The sequence below is a fragment of the Lagenorhynchus albirostris genome, chromosome 5 (assembly GCF_949774975.1).
Source record: "Lagenorhynchus albirostris chromosome 5, mLagAlb1.1, whole genome shotgun sequence".
In the NCBI taxonomy this organism is placed as follows: Eukaryota; Metazoa; Chordata; class Mammalia; order Artiodactyla; family Delphinidae; genus Lagenorhynchus; species Lagenorhynchus albirostris.
The window spans coordinates 51,795,828-51,817,762 of NC_083099.1; the positions used below are offsets into that span (position 1 = coordinate 51,795,828).

At 38.8% G+C, this 21,935-nt stretch overlaps 1 protein-coding gene across 2 annotated transcripts in view; it reads right to left on the reverse strand.

The window, feature by feature from the left end:
* The window catches only part of TNFSF10 (TNF superfamily member 10), a 43,397-nt gene that overhangs the window by 13,839 nt on the left and 7,623 nt on the right, over positions 1-21,935 (reverse strand). The window contains exons 3-5 of one of the 2 annotated variants that reach the window (XM_060150023.1): positions 19,769-19,811; positions 16,154-16,255; positions 13,232-14,538 (exon numbers count right to left, since the gene is read on the reverse strand). In XM_060150023.1, the coding sequence (XP_060006006.1) occupies positions 14,087-14,538; positions 16,154-16,255; positions 19,769-19,811 (597 nt within the window). In that variant the 3' untranslated portion in view covers positions 13,232-14,086. Of the gene's footprint in view, positions 1-13,231; positions 14,539-16,153; positions 16,256-19,768; positions 19,812-21,935 lie in introns of those variants that run through there. The other variant, XM_060150024.1, reaches the window with a different exon arrangement.

The window sequence follows — 21,935 nt, forward strand, 5'->3', positions numbered from 1 at the left end:
TCAACTCGATGTACCCTGCATCTGTGGAATACATGAATAGACAACGAATCACCCCAAACTGAGGAGGTGCACTTTGAGAGCAAGATTTATGATTTTTACCCCTTTCCCTCTTTTTGTGAGTGTGTATGTGTATGCTTCTGTGTGAGATTTTGTCTGTATAGCTTTGCATCCACCATTTGTCCAAGGGCTCTATCCATCTGTTTTTTTCTTAATAATTATTTTTTTATTTTAATAACTTTATTATATTTTATCTTAGTTTATTTTATTTTACTTTATCTTCTTTCTTTCTTTCTTTTTTCCTTCCTTCCCTCCTTCCTCCCTCTCTCCCTCCCTCCATCCCTCCCTCCCTCCTTTCTTTCTTTCTTTCTTTCTTTCTTTCTTTCTTTCTTTCTTTCTTTCCTTCTTTCTTTCTTCCTTTCTTCCTTTCTTCCTTTCTTTCTTTCTTTCTTTTCTTTCTTTCTTTCTACTTCTACTAATTCTTTCTTTCTACTTATTCTCCCTTTTATTCTGAGCCGTGTGGATGAAAGGCTCTTGGTGCTGCAGCCAGGAGTCAGTGCTGTGCCTCTGAGGTGGGAGAGCCAACTTCAGGATACTGGTCCACAAAGGACCTCCCAGCTCCACATAACATAAAACAGCGAAAATCTCCCAGAGATCTCCATCTCAACACCAGCACCCAGCTTCACTCAACGACCAGCAGGCTACAGTGCTGGACATCCTATGCCAAACAACTAGCAAGACAGGAACACAACCCCACCCATTAGCAGAGAGGCTGCCTAAAATCATAATAAGTCCACAGACACCCCAAAACACAACACCAGACGTGGACCTGCCCACCAGAAAGACAAGATCCAGCCTCATTCACCAGAACACAGGCACTAGTCCCCTCCACCAGGAAGCCTACACAACCCACTGAACCAACCTTAGCCACTGCGGAGAGACACCAAACACAACGGGAACTATGAACCTGCAGGCTGCAAAAAGGAGACCCCAAACACAGTATGATAAGCAAAATGAGAAGACAGAAAAACACACAGCAGATGAAGGAGCAAGATAAAAACCCACCAGACCTAACAAATGAAGAGGAAATAGGCAGTCTACCTGAAAATGAATTCAGAATAATGATAGTAAAGATTATCCAAAACCTTGGAAATAGAATAGACAAAATGCAAGAAACATTTAACAAGGACCTAGAAGAACTAAAGATGAAACAAGCAACAATGAACAACACAATAAATGAAATCAAAAATACTCTAGATGGGATCAATAGCAGAATAACTGAGGCAGAAGAACGGATAAGTGACCTGGAAGATAAAAGAGTGGAAATAACTACTGCAGAGCAGAATAAAGAAAAAAGAATGAAAAGAACTGAGGACAGTCTCAGAGACCTCTGGGACAACATTAAATGCACCAACATTTGAATTATAGGGGTTCCAGAAGAAGAAGAGAAAAAGAAAGGGATTGAGAAAATATTTGAAGAGATTATAGTTGAAAACTTCCCTAATATGGTAAAGGAAATAGTTAACCAAGTCCAGGAAGCACAGAGAGTCCCATACAGGATAAATCCAAGGAGAAATATGGCAAGACACATATTAATCACACTGTCAAAAATTAAAGACAAAGAAAACATATTAAAAGCAGCAGGGGAAAAACAACAAATAACACACAAGGGAATCCCCATAAGGTTAACAGCTGATCTTTCAGCAGAATCTCTGCAAGCCAGAAGGGACTGGCAGGACATATTTAGAGTGATGAAGGAGAAAAACCTGCAACCAAGATTACTCTACCCAGCAAGGATCTCATTCAGATTTGATGGAGAAATTAAAACCTTTACAGACAAGCAAAAGCTGAGAGCGTTCAGCACCACCAAACCAGCTTTACAACAAATGCTAAAGGAACTTCTCTAGGCAAGAAACACAAGAGAAGGAAAAGACCTACAATAACAAACACAAAACAATTAAGAAAATGGTAATAGGAACATACATATCGATAATTACCTTAAATGTAAATGGATTAAATCCTCCCACCAAAGACACAGATTGGCTGAATGGATACAAAAACAAGACCTATATAAATGCTGTCTACAAGAGACCCACTTCAGACCTAGAGACACAAACAGACTGAAAGTAGGGGGATGGAAAAAGATATTTCATGCAAATGGAAATCAAAAGAAAGCTGGAGTAGCAATTCTCATATCAGACAAAATAGACTTTAAAATAAAGACTATTACAAGAGACAAAGAAGGACACTACATAATGATCAAGGGATCGATCCAAGAAGAAGATATAACAATTGTAAATATTTATGCACCCAACATAGGAGCACCTCAATACATAAGGCAAATACTAACAGCCATAGAAGGGGAAATGGACAGTAACACATTCATAGCAGGGGACTTTAACACCCCACTTTCACCAATGGACAGATCATCCAAAATGAAAATAAATAAGGAAACACAAGCTTTAAATGATACATTAAACGAGATGGACTTAATTGATATTTATAGGACATTCCATCCAAAAACAACAAAATACACATTTTTCTCAAGTGCTCATGGAACATTCTCCAGGATAGATCATATCTTGGGTCACAAGTCAAGCCTTGGTAAATTTAAGAAAATTGAAATTGTATCAAGTATCTTTTCCGATCACAATGCTATGAGACTAGATATCAATTACAGGAAAAGATCTGTAAAAAAATACAAACACATGGAGTCTAAACAATACACTACTTAATAACGAAGTGATCACTGAAGAAATCAAAGAGGAAATAAAAAATACCTGGACACAAATGACAATGGAGACACGACGACCCAAAATCTATGGGATGCAGCAAAAGCATTTCTAAGAGGGAAGTTTATAGCAATACAATCCTACCTTAAGAAACAGGAAACATCTCAATAAACAACCTAACCTTGCACCTAAAGCAATTAGAGAAAGAAGAACAAAAGAACCCCAAAGTAGCAGAAGGAAAGAAATCATAAAAATCAGATTAGAAATAAATGAAAAAGAAATGAAGGAAACGATAGCAAAGATCAATAAAACTAAAAGCTGGTTCTTTGAGAAGATAAACAAAATTGATAAACCATTAGACAGACTCTTCAAGAAAAAAAGGGAGAAGACTCAAATCAATAGAATTAGAAATGAAAAAGGAGAAGTAACAAATGACACTGCAGAAATACAAGAGATCATGAGAGATTACTACAAGCAACTCTATGCCAATAATATGGACAACCTGGAAGAAATGGACAAATTCTTACAAATGCACAACCTGCCAAGACTGAATCAGGAAGAAATAGAAAATATGAACAGACCAATCACAAGCACTGAAATTGAAACTGTGATTAAAAATCTTCCAACAAACAAAAGCCCAGGACCAGATGGCTTCACAGGAGAATTCTATCAAACATTTAGAGAAGAGCTAACACCTATCCTTCTCAAACTCTTTCAAAATATAGTACAGAGAGGAACACTCCCAAACTCATTTTACGAGGCCACCATCACCTTGATACCAAAACCAGACAAGGATGTCACAAAGAAAGAAAACTACAGGCCAATATCACTGATGAACATAGATGCAAAACTCCTCAACAAAATACTAGCAAACAGAGTCCAACAGCACATTAAAAGGATCATACACCCTGATCTAGTGGGGTTTATTCCAGGAATGCAAGGATTCTTCAATATATGCAAATGAATTAATGTGATACACCATATTAACAAATTGAAGGAGAAAAACCATATGATCATCTCAATAGATGCAGAGAAAGCTTTCGACAAAATTTAACACCCATTTATGATAAAAACCCTGCAGAAAGTAGGCATAGAGGGAACTTTCCTCAACATAATAAAGGCCATATATGACAAACCCACAGCCAACATCGTCCTCAATGATGAAAAACTGAAAGCATTTCCACTAAGATCAGGAGCAAGACAAGGTTGCCCACTCTCACCACTCTTATTCAACATAGTTTTGGAAGTTTTAGCCATAGCAATCAGAGAAGAAAAGGAAATAAAAGGAATCCAAATTGGAAAAGAAGAAGTAAAGCTGTCACTGTTTGCAGATGACATGATACTATACATAGAGAATCCTAAAGATGCTACCAGAAAACTACTAGAGCTAATCAATGAATTTGGTAAAGTAGCAGGATACAAAACTAATGCACAGAAATCTCTTGCATTCCTATACACTAATGATGAGAAATCTGAAAGTGAAATCAGGAAAACACTCCCATTTACCATTGCCACAAAAACAATAAAATATCTAGGAATAAACCTACCTAAGGAGACAAAAGACCTGTATGCAGAAAATTATAAGACCCTGATGAAAGAAATTAAAGATGATAGAAATAGATGGAGAGATATACCATGTTCTTGGATTGGAAGAATCAACATTGTGAAAATGACTCTACTATGCAAAGCAATCTACAGATTCAATGGAATCCCTATCAAACTACTACTGGTATTTTTCACAGAAGTAGAACAAAAATTTCACAATTTGTATGGAAACACAAAAGACTCCGGATAGCCAAAGCAATCTTGAGAACAAAAAACGGAGCTGGAGGAATCAGGCTCTCTGACTTCTGACTATACTACAAAGCTACAGTAATCAAGACATTATGATACTGGCACAAAAGTATAAAGATAGATCAATGGAACAGGATAGAAAGCCCAGAGATAAACCCACGCACATATGGTCACTTATCTTTGATAAAGGAGTCAGGAATGTACAGTGGAGAAAGGACAGCCTCTTCAATAAGTAGTGCTGGGAAAACTTGACAGGTACATGTAAAAGTATGAGATTAGATCACTCCCTAACACCATACACAAAAATAAGCTCAAAATGGATTAAAGACCTAAATGTAAGGCCAGAAAGTATCAAACTCTTAGAGGAAAACATAGGCAGAACACTCTATGACATAAATCACAGCACGATCCTTTCTGACCCACCTGCCAGAGAAATGGAAATAAAACCAAAAATAAACAAATGGGACATAATGAAACTTCAAAGCTTTTGCACAGCAAAGGAAACCATAAAGAAGACCAAAAGACAACCCTCAGAATGGGAGAAAATATTTGCCAATGAAGCAACTGACAAAGGATTAATCTCCAAAATTTATAAGCAGCTCATGCAGCTTAATAACAAAAAAACAAACAACCCAATTCAAAAATGGGCAGAAGACCTAAATAGACATTTCTCCAAAGAAGATATACAGACTGCCAACAAACACATGAAAGAATGCTCAACTTCATTAATCATTAGAGAAATGCAAATCAAAACTACAATGAGATATCATCTCACACCAGTCAGATTAGCCATCATCAAAAAATCTAGCAACAATAAATGCTGAAGAGGGTGTGGAGAAAAGGGAACCCTCTTGCACTGTTGGTGGGAATGTATATTGATATAGCCACTGTGGAGAACAGTATGGAGGTTCCTTAAAAAACTACAAATAGAACTACCATATGACCCAGCAATCCCACTACTTGGCATATATCCTGAGAAAACCATAATTCAAAAAGTCATGTACCAAAATGTTCATTGCAGCTCTATTTACAATAGCCCAGATATGGAAACAACCTAAGTGTCCATCATCGGATGAATGGATATAGAAGATGTGGCACATATATACAATGGAATATTACTCAGCCATAAAAAGAAATGAAATTGAGCTATTTGTAATGAGGTGGATAGACCTAGAGTCTGTCATACAGAATGAAGTAAGTCAGAAAGAGAAAGACAAATACCGTATGCTAACATATATATATGGAATTTAAGAAAAAAAATGTCATGAAGACCCTAGGGGTAAGACAGGAATAAAGACACAGACCTACTAGAGAATGGACTTGAGGATATGGGGAGGGGGAGGTGTAAGCTGTGACAAAGCGAGAGAGAGGCATGGACATATATACACTACCATACGTAAGGTAGATAGCTACTGGGAAGCAGCCGCATAGCACAGGGAGATCAGCTCGGTGCTTTGTGACCGCCTGGAGGGGTGGGATGGGGAGGGTGGGAGGGAGGGAGACGGAAGAGGGAAGAGATATGGGAACATATGTATATGTATAACTGATTCACTTTTTTATGATTCACTTTTTTATAAAGCAGAAACTAACACACCATTGTAAAGCAATTATACTCCAATAAAGATGTAAAAAAAAAAAAAAAAAACACATTCGTAGATCAAAGAGTAGTGTATTCTCTCCCCAGATCTCTGGTTTGGCATGATTACCAATACCATTCAGATAAAGTATACTTAAATTATAAAATATTAGTAATATATGCAACAGGTATGAAAAATTATGCTAAAGAGAACCAACACATTGAACCCACGTCCAGAATAAGAAACAAAGCATTATTGTTACCTCTGATGCTCCTTTTAGATCCTCCGCACTTCCATCCCCTCCCTTCACTCTGAAATTATGTCTTTTTCATACTGGTAATTTTCTTTATGGATTCATACATATGCACCTTAAACAATATATATCTAGCTGAGTAATATTTCATTGTATGTATGTATCACATTTTGTTTATTCATTCATCTAAATAAAAATGTGTATTTGGATTTTTTCTTCCTTTGATCTATTGTAAATAGTGCTTCTATGAACATTCACGTCCAAGTATTCGTTTAAGTATCTATTTTCATTTCTCCTGGAAATACACTCAGGAGTGGAATTGTTTGGTAACATGGTAATTTTATGTTTAACTTTCTGAGAAACCACCAATTTTTTCACAGCAGCTGCACCATTTTAAATTCCCAACAGCAATGTATGGTGCCAATTTATTCATATCTTCACCAACACTTGTTATTATCTGTTGCTGTTGTTTTTCAATAGTAGCCATCTTAATGGGTATAAATTGATGTCTCATTGTGGTTTTGATCTTTGTCCAATTTTTAATTGTGTTGTTTGTTTTTTTGTTGTTAAGTTGTAAGAGTTCTTTATGTGGTCCTGCTGTTAAGCCCCCTATCAGATATGTGAATTGCAAATATTTTCTCACATTCTATAGGTTGGCTTTTCACTTTCTTGATAATGTTCTTTTTATGTACAAAAGTTTTTAATTTGATGAAGTCCAGTTTGTCTATTTGTTTCTTCTGTTGCTCTTACTTTTGGTGTCATATCTGAAATCCATTGCCAAATACAAGAGAAGAATTACCTCTATGTTTTCTAGAATTTTATAGTTTTTGATCTTATATTTAGGTCTATAATCATTTTTGAGTTAATTTTTTATATGGGTTAAGGTAGAAGTCCAAGTTCATCCTTTTGCATATGGATATTCAGTTGTACTAGTACCATTTATTAAAGAGGCTATTCTTTCCCTCCTTGAAGGGCATTGACACCCTTGTCAAAAATCACCTGGACAAAGATGTATGCATTTATTACTGGACTCTCAGTTATCTTTTTGTTATTTTGTTTTGTTTTGGTTTTTTTGCAGTACGCTGGCCTCTCACTGTTGTGACCTCTCCTGTTGCAGAGCACAGGCTCCGGACGCACAGGCTCAGTGGCCATGGCTCACGGGCCTAGCTGCTCCGCGGCATGTGGGATCTTCCCAGACCGGGGCACGAACCCGTGTCCCCTGCATCGGCAGGCGGACTCTCAACCTCTGTGCCACCAGGGAAGCCCTGGACTCTCAGTTTTATTCTATTGGTCCACCTGTCTATCCTTATGCCAGTACCACAGTGTTCTTGGTTATTGTAATATATTTTGAAATCAAGAAGTGTGATGCCTCCAGCATGGTTCTTCTTGCTCAAGATTGCTTTGGCTATTCAGCGTCTTTTATGGTTCTGCATAAAATTTAAAAAATATTTTTCTATTTCTGTAAAAAATGATATTAGGATTTTGATAGAGATTACACTGAATCTGTAGATCACTTAGCATAAAAGTGACATTTTAACAATATTAAATATTTCATCTCTTTGGTTAATTCCTAAGTATTTTATTCTTTTTGTTACTATTGGGAATGTAATTGTTTTCTTAATTTCCACTTTGGATAGTTTGTTGTTTTTGTATAGAAATGTGACTTACTTTTTTATGTTGATTTTGTATTCTGCAAATTTGCTGAACTCATTTATTAGTTCTAAAAGCTTTGTTGTTGAGTATTTAGGATTTTCTACGTATATGACCATGTCATCTGCAAACAGAGAAAATTTTACTTCTTCCTTTCTAGTTTGGTTGCTTTTTAATGTTTATTTTTCTTGTTTAATTGCTCTGGTTAGGACTTCCTGTACTATGTTGAATAGAAGCATTGACAGGTGTGAGGTGCTATCTCATTGTGGTTTTGATTTGCATATCTCTGATGATTAGGAATGTTGAACATTTTTTCATGTACCTGTTGGCCATCTGTATATCTTCTTTGGAAAAGCATCTATTCAGGTCTTCTGCCCATTTTTAACCAGGTTGTTTGGTTTTTTAAAATATTGAGTTGTATGAGTTGTTTATATAATTTTGGATATTAACCCCTTTTTGGTCATATCATTTGCAAATATTTTCTCCCATTCAATAGGCTGTCTTTTCGTTTCATCATGGTTTCCTTTGCTGTGCAAAAGCTTTTAAATTGAATTAGGTTCCATTTGTTTATTTTTGCCTTTGTTTCTTTGCCTTAGGAGACATAACCAAAAAAATATTGCTGTGATTTATGTCAAAGAGTGTCCTGCCTATGTTCTCTTCTAGGAGTTTTATGGTTTCAGGTCTTACATTTAGGTCTTTAATCCATTTTGAGTTTATTTTTGTATATGGTATGAGGAAATACTCTAATTTTGTTCTTTTATATGTAGATGTCCAATTTTCCCAGTACCCTTTATTGAAGAGACTGTCCTTTCTCCATTATATATTCTTGCCTCCTTTATTATATATTAATTGCTCATAGATGTGTGGGTTTTTTTCTGGGCTCTCTATTCTGTTCCATCGATCTACGTTTCTGCTTTTGTGCCAGTACCATACTGTTTTGATTACTGTGGCTTGGTAGTATAGTCTAAAGTCAGGAGTGTGATACTGACAGCTTTCTTCTTTTTCTCAAGATCTTTTTGGCAATTTGGGGTCTTTTATAGACATTTACATTTTAGGATTATTCTAGTTCTGTGAAAAATGTCATGGGTATTTTGATAGGGATTGCGTTAAATCTGTAGATTGCTTTGGGTAGTATGGACATTTTATCAATATTAATTCTCCAATCCAAGAACATGGGACAACTTTCCATTTCTTTGTATCATCTTCAATTTCCTTCATCAGTGTTTTGTCAAACAACAGTCAGTTGTTTCTTTATTGATTTTCTGTCTAGGTGTTCTGTCCATTATTGTAAGTGGGATATTGAAGTCTCTACTATTATTGTATTGTTGTCAATTTCCCCCTTCAGATCTGTTGGTATTTGCTTTATACATTTAGGTGTTCTGATGTTGGATATGTACATATAATTGCTATATCTTCCTGTTAAATTGACCTTCTATGATTATATAATGACCTTCTTTGTCTATAGAGACAGTTTTTGACTTAAAGTCTATTTTGCCTAATATAAGTGTAGCCAACCCTGCTGTTTTTGGTCACCATTTGCATAGGATATCTTTTTCCGTTCCTTCACTTTCAGCCTACGTATATCTTTAAATCTAAAGTGAGTCCCTTGTAGAGAGCATATTGCCAGATTTTATTTTTTAATTCATTCAACCACTTTTTGTTTTCTGACTGGAGAATGTCTTAGTCCATCTGGTCTCTTATAACAAAGTGCCCCAGATTGGGTGGTTTATAAACAAAAGAAATTAATTTCTCACAGTTCTGGAGGCTAGAAGTTAAGATCAGGGAGCCAGCATGGTCATGTGGGGACCCTCTTCTGGGTGACAGACTTCTTGTTGTATCCTCACATGACAGAAGGGATAAGGTACCTATCTCAGGCTTATTTTTATATAAGGACATTAATTTCATTCATGAGGGTGGACCCATCATGACCTAATCACTTTCCAAAAGCCCCAGCTCTAATACCATCACATAAGGCATTAGGATTTCAACATATGAATTTTGGAGGGAAATAAACATTCAGACCACAGCATTATGTCTCTGGCTCCCCCCAGTTCATGTCCATTTTGCTTACAAAATATGCTCATTCCATCTCAACAGCCCCCAAAGTCTTAATGTCTTCTAACATTAACTCAAAAGTCCAAGTTTAAAGTCTCATATACATATCCCCTGAATCAGATGTGCATGAGACTCAAGGTACGATTCACTCTGAGGTAAATTGCTCTCCAGCTATGAATCCATGAAATGAAACAAGTTATGTGCTTCCAAAATACAATGACAGGACAGGCAATAGGGTAAACTCTCCCAGTCCTAAATGGAGAAATAGGAAAGAAGGGGGTGGCAGGGCCCAAGCAAGTCCAAACCCAACGAGGCAAACGTCAAATCTTAAGGCTTGAGAATAATCTTTCACCCGATACTCTGCCTGCCAGAGCCCCTGGGATATGGGAATGACCTCTCGTGCACACTGGGGCATCCCTGCCCCACAGCTTTGCTGGGGGCCGTCCAGGGAGCAATTCTCACTGCCTTGATTTGCATGCTTGCAGCTCTCCCTGTCTGGAATTGCATACCAGTGGCTCTACTGATTTGGGGTCATGGGAGCAGCCACACCCTCATGGCTCCATTGGGCATTTCCCTGGCAGGGGCTCTCTGCAGTAACCTCATCCACTCTGTGGTCTTCTGCCTAGGCTGGATGCCCACAGCTCTAGACGGCTCCATTCTTTGACATCTAGGCAGAGGCAGCCTTGCCCAAGGGCTCTGCTGGGCAGGGGTCTGGCCTCCATAGCTTTGGTAGCATTGCTCCCATGGCTTTGGGTGGCACCACTCACACAGCAATGGGCAAGAATTGGTCTGTTAAAACTGAAGTGATAGATTCCCACCTTTTGATACCAAGGAAGAAGGCTTAATGAGCTCTAAATCGTCTTTGGGGTCCTTCCTCCCTTGTCTTAAAGAATATCACATATCCATAGCTCAATAGCTCTATGAGCCCGTCCTATAAAGTCTAAGAAGTCTGACTGCTTTCCTTCATTCCTTCCTGTCTCCTTCCCCGTTAGTTCAAATGGGCTGTTTTCCTTCTGGGTGGCAATAGTCATTATTCAGACTGTTCAAAAAGCTTACATGTAGGGACTTCCCTGGTGGCGCAGTGGTTAAGAATCCGCCTGCTAATGCAGGGGACACAGGTTCAAGCCCTGGTCCGGGAAGATCCCACATGCTGCAGAGCAACTAAGCCCGTGCGCCACAATTACTGAACCTGTGCTCTAGAGCTCGCGAGCCACAACTACTGAGCCTGCGTGCCACAACTACTGAAGTCCGTGCGCCTAGAGCCCGCGCTCCACAACAAGAGAAGCCACTGCAATGAGAAGCCCACGCACCACAATGAAGAGTAGTCCCTGCTTGGCGCAACTAGAGAAAGCCTGCGTACAGCAACGAAGACCCAACGCAGCCAAAAATAAATAAACAAAATAAATTTATATTAAAAAAAAGTTTACATGTAGTTCTGACACTGTATCAACTGTATTTGGAATGTAATTTGAGGCTTTTCCCAGAATATTTATTTAAACTGCCAGATGTAACTTTTTTCCTTCTAAACTTTGCCTGAAAATGTCATAATGAAAGATACTTATGTTGCACAAAGTTTGTGAGTTAAAAACCAAAATGCCCATGCTATTTTGAAACAGAGGACTAAAGAAGAACATATATACAAGACATCAAGATTTATAGAAAAGCAAATAGCAACCACTAAAGCCAGAGTATGATCAACAGATAAATGAATAAACAGGATGTGGTATGTATTTTCCAACAATGCAATATTATTCAGACTTAAAAAGAAATGAACTGCAGAAATTAACATAACATTGTAAATTAACTATACTTAAATTAAAAAAATTTAAAAAAAGAAATGAAATTCTGATACATACTTCAACATGGATTGAACCTTGAAGACATTATGCTAAGTCAAATAAGCCAGACATAAAAGAACAGATATTGCATAATTCTCTTTACATGAGGTACATAGGACAGTCAAATTCATAAAGAAAGTAATATGGTGATTACCAGAGGCGGGAGGAAGGGAAAATGAGGAATTATTGTTTAATGGTTATAAAGTTTTAGTTTGGGATAATGAAATGCTCTGGACATGAATAGGGGTGATGGTTGCACAAGAGTGTGAATGTACTTAATGCCACTGAACTGTACACTCAGAAATGGTTAAATGGTAAATCTTATGTTATTTATATTTTATCACAGTTTTTAAAAATGGATGGTATGGGTGCAAGGACGGACAACCAGGCCAATAGGAAAAGACAGTGAGCACAGAAGCAGACCCCCTGGGATGTTGGTATATGATATTAAACCTTAAAATCAGTGGGGAAAGAGTGGACTAGCCAATGAACAGTGCTGGACAACTGGTCCCTGATATGGTAAAAGATAAAATTCCATCCCTAGCTCATCACACATGAATTAAATTACAGTTGAATCCCACTATCAAACTATGAAAGGCCAAATTTAAAGATTTCAGAAAAAAATATAGATGGTGATATCTGTGCGCATCGGTAAAAATAGATCTCTTGAACATAGTGTACAAAGCTGTATTAGCTTCCTCGGGCTGCTGAACCAAAGTGCCACAGACTGGGTGGCTTTCAACAACAGAAATTTATTCTCTCACAGTTCTTGAGGCCAGGAGTCCAAAATCAAGGTGTCGGTAGATTTCTGAGGCTATGGGTAGAATATTTTCTTGTCTTCTGAACTTCTGATGATGGCCGTCAATCCTTGGAGCTCCTTGCTTGCAACTCCCTCACTCCAATCTCTGCCTCTGTTGCCACATGGAGTTTTCCCTGTGTGTCTCTGTTCCTGTTTCCAAATTTCCTTCTTTAAATAATGAGGACACCAGGCACATTATACAATATTAAGGACCCAGCCTATTCCACTATGACCTCATCTTTACTAATTATATCTGCAACCAACTTCTTCCCAAATAAGGTCACATTCTGTGGTACTGGGGAGGAGGACTTCTACATACCTTTTGTGGGGACACAATTCAACCTATAACAAAAGCATTAACTATAAAGGAAAGGACTGATATATTTTAATCACATTATATAAAAAGTGAGTAGTTTCTTTCTTTCTTCAGTAACACATGTCAGATAAACAATACCATGAAAAAGAGATTAGAATTCCTTTTCCCCATCATTAGTAATCTTGTTACTATAAAACATAAGTATGAGATACACAAAAACTACATATTTTAACGTCATTTTTATTGAAAAAGAAACATGTATTTTTAAATTTTAGTATAAAAATATAAAGTCATAATTAATTCTTGCCCATCCTTAAGTTACACTATCAAACAGTTCTTTTTTTTTTTTCCCCCACTTTCCCAGTTCTCCTGCTCACAAGGGGCCAAATTCCCGATTTCTGATTAGCTTATCATTCATTTTAGAGTCTTTTATCAAAAATACCTTCAGTGCTTTCGGTCAGCCTGACTTCTGGGAATGAAAAGCACAAGCCATTCAGAAATATCGGGTTGGCCAAAAAGTTCGTTCGGATTTTTACATATGAGTACATAAAACCCGAACGAACTTTTTGGCCAACTGAAAATAGTTCCTTGTTCACTAAACATAACTTTAATTTGTTTAGTGAAATGATACGATTTCGAATGGAATTTTCTTACTTCCAAGAGTACGAGGGTACAGGACAACTCCCACAAGGCCCCACACTGCACCAACTCCCCTGGCACACTGCATACCCTGACCGTGAACTTTCAGTCTTCTGGTATCTTCGCAAGAGTAGACGGTTAAGGCGGAAGACGTTAATTGCTACGCAAATGTTTGTAAACTGAGAACCTTCTAGATTTCTGCTAGCAAGCTGATATCAGGTAGAGTCTCAGAAGGTCTTTTGTCAGTTTCTCTGTCTGGGAGTACGTTGGTCACTTTTCAGAGATACCAAAAAAGCTTGTGTTGTAGAGTCTCGTGATTGAGGCTGCTCTGCTCAGGCTGCCTTATTTTGTCAGCTCTTTTGCAGTCTTTTCACAGTGTATCACTCTGAAAAGTGAAAGGTCTCTCTGGGGGCACTGTTTTTTCTTTGCAGATCATTTAGCCAATTAAAAAGGCCCCGAAAAAACTGGCTTCTTGATCCATGTCAATCAATTGCTCATTAGTGACAGAGACAAAAATTCGATCATTTTCCTTGAGCTCAAATATTCCACCTTGATAGATGGAATAGAGTCCATATTCTGAATCTTTAGACCAACAACTATTTCTAGCACTTTTCATCAGCAGTATGGGGTCAGGATAGCTCGTGCATTTGTAAATATATTGTACCATTTGTTTGTTTTTCTTTCTGTTCTCTTCTGTTGAAACTGTTCCCAAAACCTCCTCAGTTTCCTGAAATCGAAAGTATGTTTGGGAATAGATGTAATAAAACCCTGTTTGGTGGATAACCAGCTCTCCATTCCTCAAGTGCAAATTATTCAAGAATGAATGTCCTTTTCTTGACGACTCCCAGGAATTTATTTTCTGGCCCAAAGCTTTTTGATTCTTGGAGCCTGGGATGAAGTTTAGAGAAAAACAAAGTTAGCTTGTAGCAAAACAAGAAGTTTCCCAATAGCTGTGGCTAGCCAATTCTTGGTTGGGATTGTAAAGAATTTTAATCTATTATAAAACTTCTTGCTCCTTCGATCTTCCAAGGATTCTAAATTCTAGTCATATAGAAATCTGGAGGCTCCCATATCACTGTGATCTGTTGGAAGTCCCATACTTTTTTGTACCTCATCTACTTTGTATAGTAGCACGGGAATTGTTCACTAAGATGGTAATCTTTACTCCTGCGAAGAATTTCTGTCCAGAATCCCTGCCTCCTTTCCTGTGCTGGTGAGCTCAGATCAACGATGTAGAAGGAAACCAAAAGAAACATATCTATTTCCTCAAGTCTAGAGCTCATAAATTCCTGCTATTCTTTTAGGTCTTTTTGGATTCCTCCTTGGTCTTAATTTAACCCAGTGTCAAAAGCACCATCCAAGCAGAAGGCTAGAAATGACTGCCCAATAAGACAGGGTACAAGGTTTGGCAAAAAGAGCCCAGATTTAAAGATCTTCAGATCCCAAAGACTTTGAATGAAGATGGGCCTTACTAAGATATGATACTCTTTTAAACTTTGGGCTCATCTCCATGATTGACGCAAAATTGAGTTTTTCAAGAGTTGAAAACAACTATCATATTAATTGATGAATAGTAAACAGGAATAGTGAAATAACGATCTCACTCATAGGCAGAACATGTCAATGATTTACAAAACATGAGTTCAGGAATACCATGAAGGCAACTGCCCAGAAAAAAAGAAACAAAAACCAACCAACCAACAAAAACCCCCAACAACCTTTCATTCATTAACTGATGACTGAAATTTCTTTAACCCGGGACAAAACTTTTTACAAAAATAAAAGCACTACTTATTGAGTACTTACAGTGCAACAGCATTTTGCATTAATCTTCACTCTTTTATGAGTTAAAGATTATCTCTACTTTGTATATGAAGAAGATGAAGCTTGATTGTGTTAAGTAATTTGCTCAAAACAAAGAACTAGGTAAGGAGTAGCTGGGATTCCAATGTGGGTATTTAGATTACAAGACCCATGCACTAACCACAGCAGTATATGGACACCTGTTCTACAGCTAATAATTAGGCTTAACCTATTTGGTTAAACCATATGAAACTGACATTTCTGTAAATGCAAAGTGGTCAAATATTGGCCAACTTTTTATAGTTCAACCTAATACAAATGCCACTGGGAGGCCTTGGTGACTCATGGGGAAAGTAGATGACTGATTTAGAACCTTTGAAGTGGAGAAAGAGTTGATGAAAGAGAGAAAAATTACTTTAAAAAAAAAAAGAAGAAGAAAAGCAAAGATGGGGGCATGGGAAACTCAAAGTTCTCCCACTTCCACTTCAGAATTTTCCTGAAGCCAGTTATGCCAGGGCAGTAACTAAGCTATTCATCTTGTAATCTTGCTTCTGAAAAGAGTCAATCTGAGACTTGATTACTACGGAGCATTTTGTAGATAGCCATATAAACATTTCCGATACAAGTTCAAAGAATAAATTATTTGGAACAAGTTCTTCCATTCCCTTCTTTTAAACCATATATTCATTGTTTCTCTTACTTAGAACTGAGAATGTGCTTTTCCGATTGGTCCCAGTTATGTGAGCAGCTACCCTCTGAGGACCTTTTTCTCTTTCTAGGTGAGGAATATTTTGCTGCTTTTCTAAAAGAGAAATGACAAAGAATCATCAGCACTTGTCAAACACGTCTCAGATACATTGCTGTTCACAGCTCTTATCAATCTTATCATTGTAAGCACACTGGGCTCCCAAAGTTGATTATATGGGTTTTCATAAAACCAATTTACATTTTAGTATTATAATCAGTCCACTTCAGCCTATGTTGAATTTGAAAAGTACTTTAGATGGGAAGGATAAGCAGTAACTCGGGCTAAAATTTATCGGCATCTCAGGGGTAAGGTTCAACTAGAATATAACAAAGTGAAGATTCTGACCCTTTTCCTAAACTACAATAATAACAACAAAACTGTGGACTTATAATATTCCTGCTAAGGCATTTAAAATGAACTAATGGCAAATTTCCACTTTGAGTTATATATAGAAACAGAGTGATACCAATTTTTATCATCTCAATTATTTTTTCCTCCTGCTAGATACTACCTACTCTAAAGGAGTAGCAGTGATAACAATTGTCCAGAGATGCTACAAACTGGTATCCAACAGTCATTTCCCTCACCTCCCAAAGGGAATATGAAATGACATAATTGTCATGATAACAAATATATGAGCATAAAAATCACTGATTCACTAGATCATAACAAATAAATAACATTTATTGACCACCATCCGAAGTACTTTGGAGCAGACTGAAAGACTAAAAATTCAGCAAACTACTCTTTAAAAAAATCAGCTCAAACTTCCCAGGATGTTTACATTGGTTGTTGAGATAAACTGTACATCTTCATCAAGCAAATACGTCCAGGGACAAGGCAGTGCTCCGCAGGGACTTCAAAGATTAATCACTAATTACACTGACTGAGCCCGCAAGGGACTTACAGTTTTTAGGGAAGACACAAATTAGAAAGTGAAAATTAACCTATAAGAAATAGAAATGAAGGGTGATGGGTGTTCAGGGGAGGGAAAAATTCCTATTTGTTGGAGAGCTGAGGTCAGGGGAGGGGGTTTGGACTAAGGCCCTTTCATTCACTCCAGCAAACCAAAGTGCCCATCACATCTATACCTGACACTCTTCTAGGAAGATGGAGAAAGAACTATAAACAAAGGAATGCAAGAAAGCATTTGAGGGGCAGGACAAGTCTCTGAAATGGGTGGGGCTGGGGAGGCTTGGGACCCACAGCAATGGGAAAAGGGCATTCCCAGAGATCTAGAATAGTGTCCCCAAGGCAGGATGCACAAAGCATTCCTGGGACACAGGCATCAGATGAGTTCAGTTTCAGGCTTGAATGAGGATTTAAACTATAGAGGATTTGAATGTTAGACTAAGAGATTTGAATTTTTACAGACATGGGAAGACTCTGGAAGGTTTTGATCAGGGAAGCAAAAAGATATGTGTTGTGCTTTAGGCTAAACTACCTCATAGTAAGGTTTGATGGGTAGAAAGTGAGAGGGCTGGAGATTGGCAAGTTAGCAGATAGCTGTAATTGATCAGGTCTGAGAACAGGAAGATTTAATCTAGGCTAGTAGTAGAAGAAACTGAAAGGAGGTGATAAAATTTCATAGGCAAGGAAGGAATGCTAACGAGTCTCGCCATCTATCTGGTGTTGTTACTTATTCAGGATAGGTGGGTGTGTGCAGGATACTGAAAACCAAACACAGTTCGGAAGTACATGTTACTCTCAGAATGCTCAGCTTTCAAGGTTTACTTTTAACCACCATTGATGAATAATTCATAATGCCTTGACTGCCCCTAGACCATAACACTTTATTTTAAAATATTCAGTAATGGAATCCAGTGACAAATATCTTGCATTTGAGATCATTGCAAGTATATGGGAAAGCCTAGCTTTAAAAGCAAATTCTGAAGAGAGGACATTTCCTACTGGCTATAGCAAACAGCTCCTGGAAAAGAAGTCTGTGAATATGTACATTTGGGTGTCATGGATACATCTTGGTATACTGAGGAGTATATGATTTCTATGCCCCACTGGGATGAATAAAAAAGAGTATTTTTCTTCCAACACTGAAAATAGTACATGCATCTACTGTAGACCACGGATCTGGTGTTCCTCATTAGAAGAGAAGTAGTGTTCAACATTCTTAATACTGTTTTTGCCTTCGGGGAAATGACCAGAAAGAATGCTTAGACCCTGGGACCAGGTCTTGCCTTCATATTTAATAAAGCCCATTTAATAAAGGATGGTGGGTATTGTCAAGTGATGAGGAAGCTTATTGTAATGGAAAAGGATAGCTGAAAATTAGGAAGACATCATTAATAAAATATTTATTAAAAAACTGATTCTTCTCTGCCAGGCTGGTGTACCCCAGGACTGTAAGTCTCTGGTACACGTATGCAGGCTGGTATGATTATTAACAGGGGAAAATGGGGCTATGGTGAGCCAAATGCAAAGCAGCAGTAAATTTAATTCATCAGTTGTATTTACTTATGTATTGATTTAAAAAATATGTATTAAGAACTTTCTGTGTAGAGAGGGATGGTGGCACAACAATGTGAATGTACTAAAGGCCACCAAATTGTGTGCTTCAAAATGGCTAGTTGTATGTTATGTGAATTTCATCTCAGTCAAAATACACACACACACATGCACATGAACACACACACCAAAGGCGGTGCAGGTAAGGACCAGGGGGATAAGAGAGAATCTACTAGGCTTGAGGTGTACAGTTAAGTCTAGGAATAGAGAGGTAAGAGAAAGAGGCATGTTTTCTGTCTTTGTGGATCTTTAATCTAGTAGGGAATCAGACAGAACAAACAGAATATTTATATATTTTCCTTTGATTTATATATATATCAATCAAAGGAAATGAACAAGGTAAGTGTGATAGAAAAAATAGGATGTGGGTGAACTTACTTAGAAAGTTGGTCAGGGAACTTCTCTCTGAGAGGTGATGAGTAGGTGATGAGGATGGAGGATGAGAAGGAGGTGTTTACGTGAAAATCCAGGAATGGAAGAAGCCAGTGGCAGGACTAGAGAAGCCGGCCTGGGCAATAACAATGAAGGGCGTTGTGGGTCAAGAGCAGGCTGGTGACCATCAGTGGAGATAGCCAAGGTGTGAGGACTACAGGATGAGGATTTCGGGGGCGTAGAAGGATTGCTGGGAAAGAGATGACGGAGCAAGAGGCTTTTGCATAAAGAAAGGCTTCAAGCCTCGGGGCGGTCTGAAGCAGAGAAGATGGGTAACTTTGGAGCCCTTTTTTTCCAGCTATGCTCCAAAAAGCTACCCACATTAGAAGGTAAAAATAAATAATCGAAGAAGTTGAGGTGAAAGGAAAATCCACATTGGAAGAATAAAATTCAGATGAAACAAAGTTCAGACCATAGGTGGGTCACAGATTTGCTTCTGAGCTTTCTAGCTGCCAATGCAAACAGGGAAATAGAATCGAGCAGCTTGAGACACTGAGCAGTGGTCAGAGGTGGGATGTGTGGATGGGAGCAGAGAGAAAGAGGATGGAGAGCTATTCACCCTATCACAAGGCTGACAGTAGAAAATTAAAATAACAACAAAAAGAATACTACCTGGAATTGAAGGAATGGTTTCCTCATAGGTTCTCAAAATGATCTGCAAATAGTATTGAATAAAGCTTGTTAATTTCCCTAAGCATTTAGACTGACTATAGAATGTCTGTGGCTCTTCTTGCTGATGTCTAACAGAAAATTTCCACCTAAGATATCAACCTAGGCAGCTTTAAGTTGTCCAAGCATAGAGTGTGTGGGGCAGGGTGGGAGCTGGGATGAATATGGAGGCAGCTGTCCCTACTGTGGATGGAAGGATGGTCCTCTGTCTGGGAGACTTCTGTTTCTGGATGAAGTCTTTGAAAGGCCACACCTGGAGCAGCACAGGAGCAAGGAGTTATCCTTCTCCAAGTTAGGTCAGCCTAATGTTCTCCAGGTCTCCTTCTGGCTGACGGATGCGGTAGCCATGTCACCGCACTTTCTGAGTGTGTGTGTCTGCATGCACGCGTGTGTATAAGTGCATTGTCTGTGTGTCTGCATGTATGTGTGTGTATAGTGCATTGTGTGTGTAGCTGCATGCATACGTGTATAAAGGCACTGTGTCAGAGTCCAGGAGCTTTAAATTATCGGATATCCCCAAGACTCAAGGTGTAAGGCACACTCCCTCTCTCTCATGGTGCCCACAGACACGCACAGCCCATCCAGCGGTGACCTGGTAGCACCATGTCACTCTCTCATTTCTGAGAATGTGGCTGAGACATTCTCAACATAAAGATATTTTACCAAATTCCCATATCTTACTAAACACTTCATATCACTTTCTTTGTGCTAACCAGTGGGGAAAACCAGTAATAAAGAACGAAATCTAGCATTTCTGTTAAATGAGCCGACCCTGACATGACTCATCCATGGCTTTAAATGCCTCTCCACTCAGTTCTGTCACCCCTGGGGGTTTTGCCCATCATTGCCCACCTTTCCCGTCACTGTTGTTAATTATACAACCGTCAGAAACTCCCTTCCTCTGCACTCCTGCTCCAAATCAGAAGCTCTCTTCTTTTTCCTCTGTCGAAAGCTCTGACCCCAGATAATGGGGGGCTGCCTGTAGGGCAACGGACACTGGTGTGTGGGAAGGGAAGCAAGGGGTGGCCTCAGCACATTAGCTCTCTCACTCTCATTCTGGGCCAGAAAGGAAGGAAGGAAGGAAAAAGGAGGAGGAGGAAAGGGAACAGGGTAAGTCCTACAGTGTGGTCCTTAACACAGTGCCACCAAGAAAAAAAAAAGATTGTAGTACAATCAGATGGACTGGATTCAAATCTGTTCATTAGCAGCCCTGGGAAACTTTACTCAAGTTACTTAACTGATATGAGCTACTTTAATTTCTTCATCTATTTGTTTAAAAAAAGAAGATAATAATGATTCCTTCCTCACAGAGCTGTTTGAGGATTAAGGGAGATAATACACCTAATGGGCATAGGATGTTTATGGGAAATTGTCTGTTCACTTCACAGTGCCTGGAAAAATGGGGAACTCTTTTCCCCTCCTACACTCTCATCCACCGCTGTGCGCCCTCTCTTTTCTAGTCAGTGGCAGGATGTGAGAATGGGAGGGACGGAGGAAGAGCAGGAAAGAGACCTGTAAAACCCACCCACATGGCTTCTCTCATCTCCCCACTCCCAGGCCCAGCATCCAGCCCCCTCCTCGGTCTCCAGATTTCTACTCTAGTTCTGAGTTTCTCTCCTCTGCCACCAGTGGGTTCGCCATCCTCCCTCTAGTCCTAGGAACCGTGGGGACCCATTCCTCAGGTTCCTCAGGACACTTCCCCAACCCTGGGTCTTTCCTGGTGTTTTTCACTTGGGGCAGTGGAGTCCCAGCTGCTCCAGGACAGCTTGTGCGCAGCAGGTATCCTGCCCACGATTCCAGGGCAGCCGTGGAGCAGATGTGTTTCTAGGACAACCAGCTGGAAGTCTGATTTCATTTCTCATAGGAATAGCATCACAGGTGATGCTGGGCTTTACCGCGAGGACTGCTTAGGGTTATAAATCAGAGCCTAACCACCGACACAACACTGTTTCTATGGAAGGGCACACTGAGTACCAGACAATAGACTTACAATCATTTCTTTAAAACACATCCTCCTCCTACCCTGGGAATGTCCCCAGTAATTTTTTTAAACAATGAAGTTGACAATTTTCATGTTTGTGTTCACAGCTGGCCTTTCCGGATACGCAGA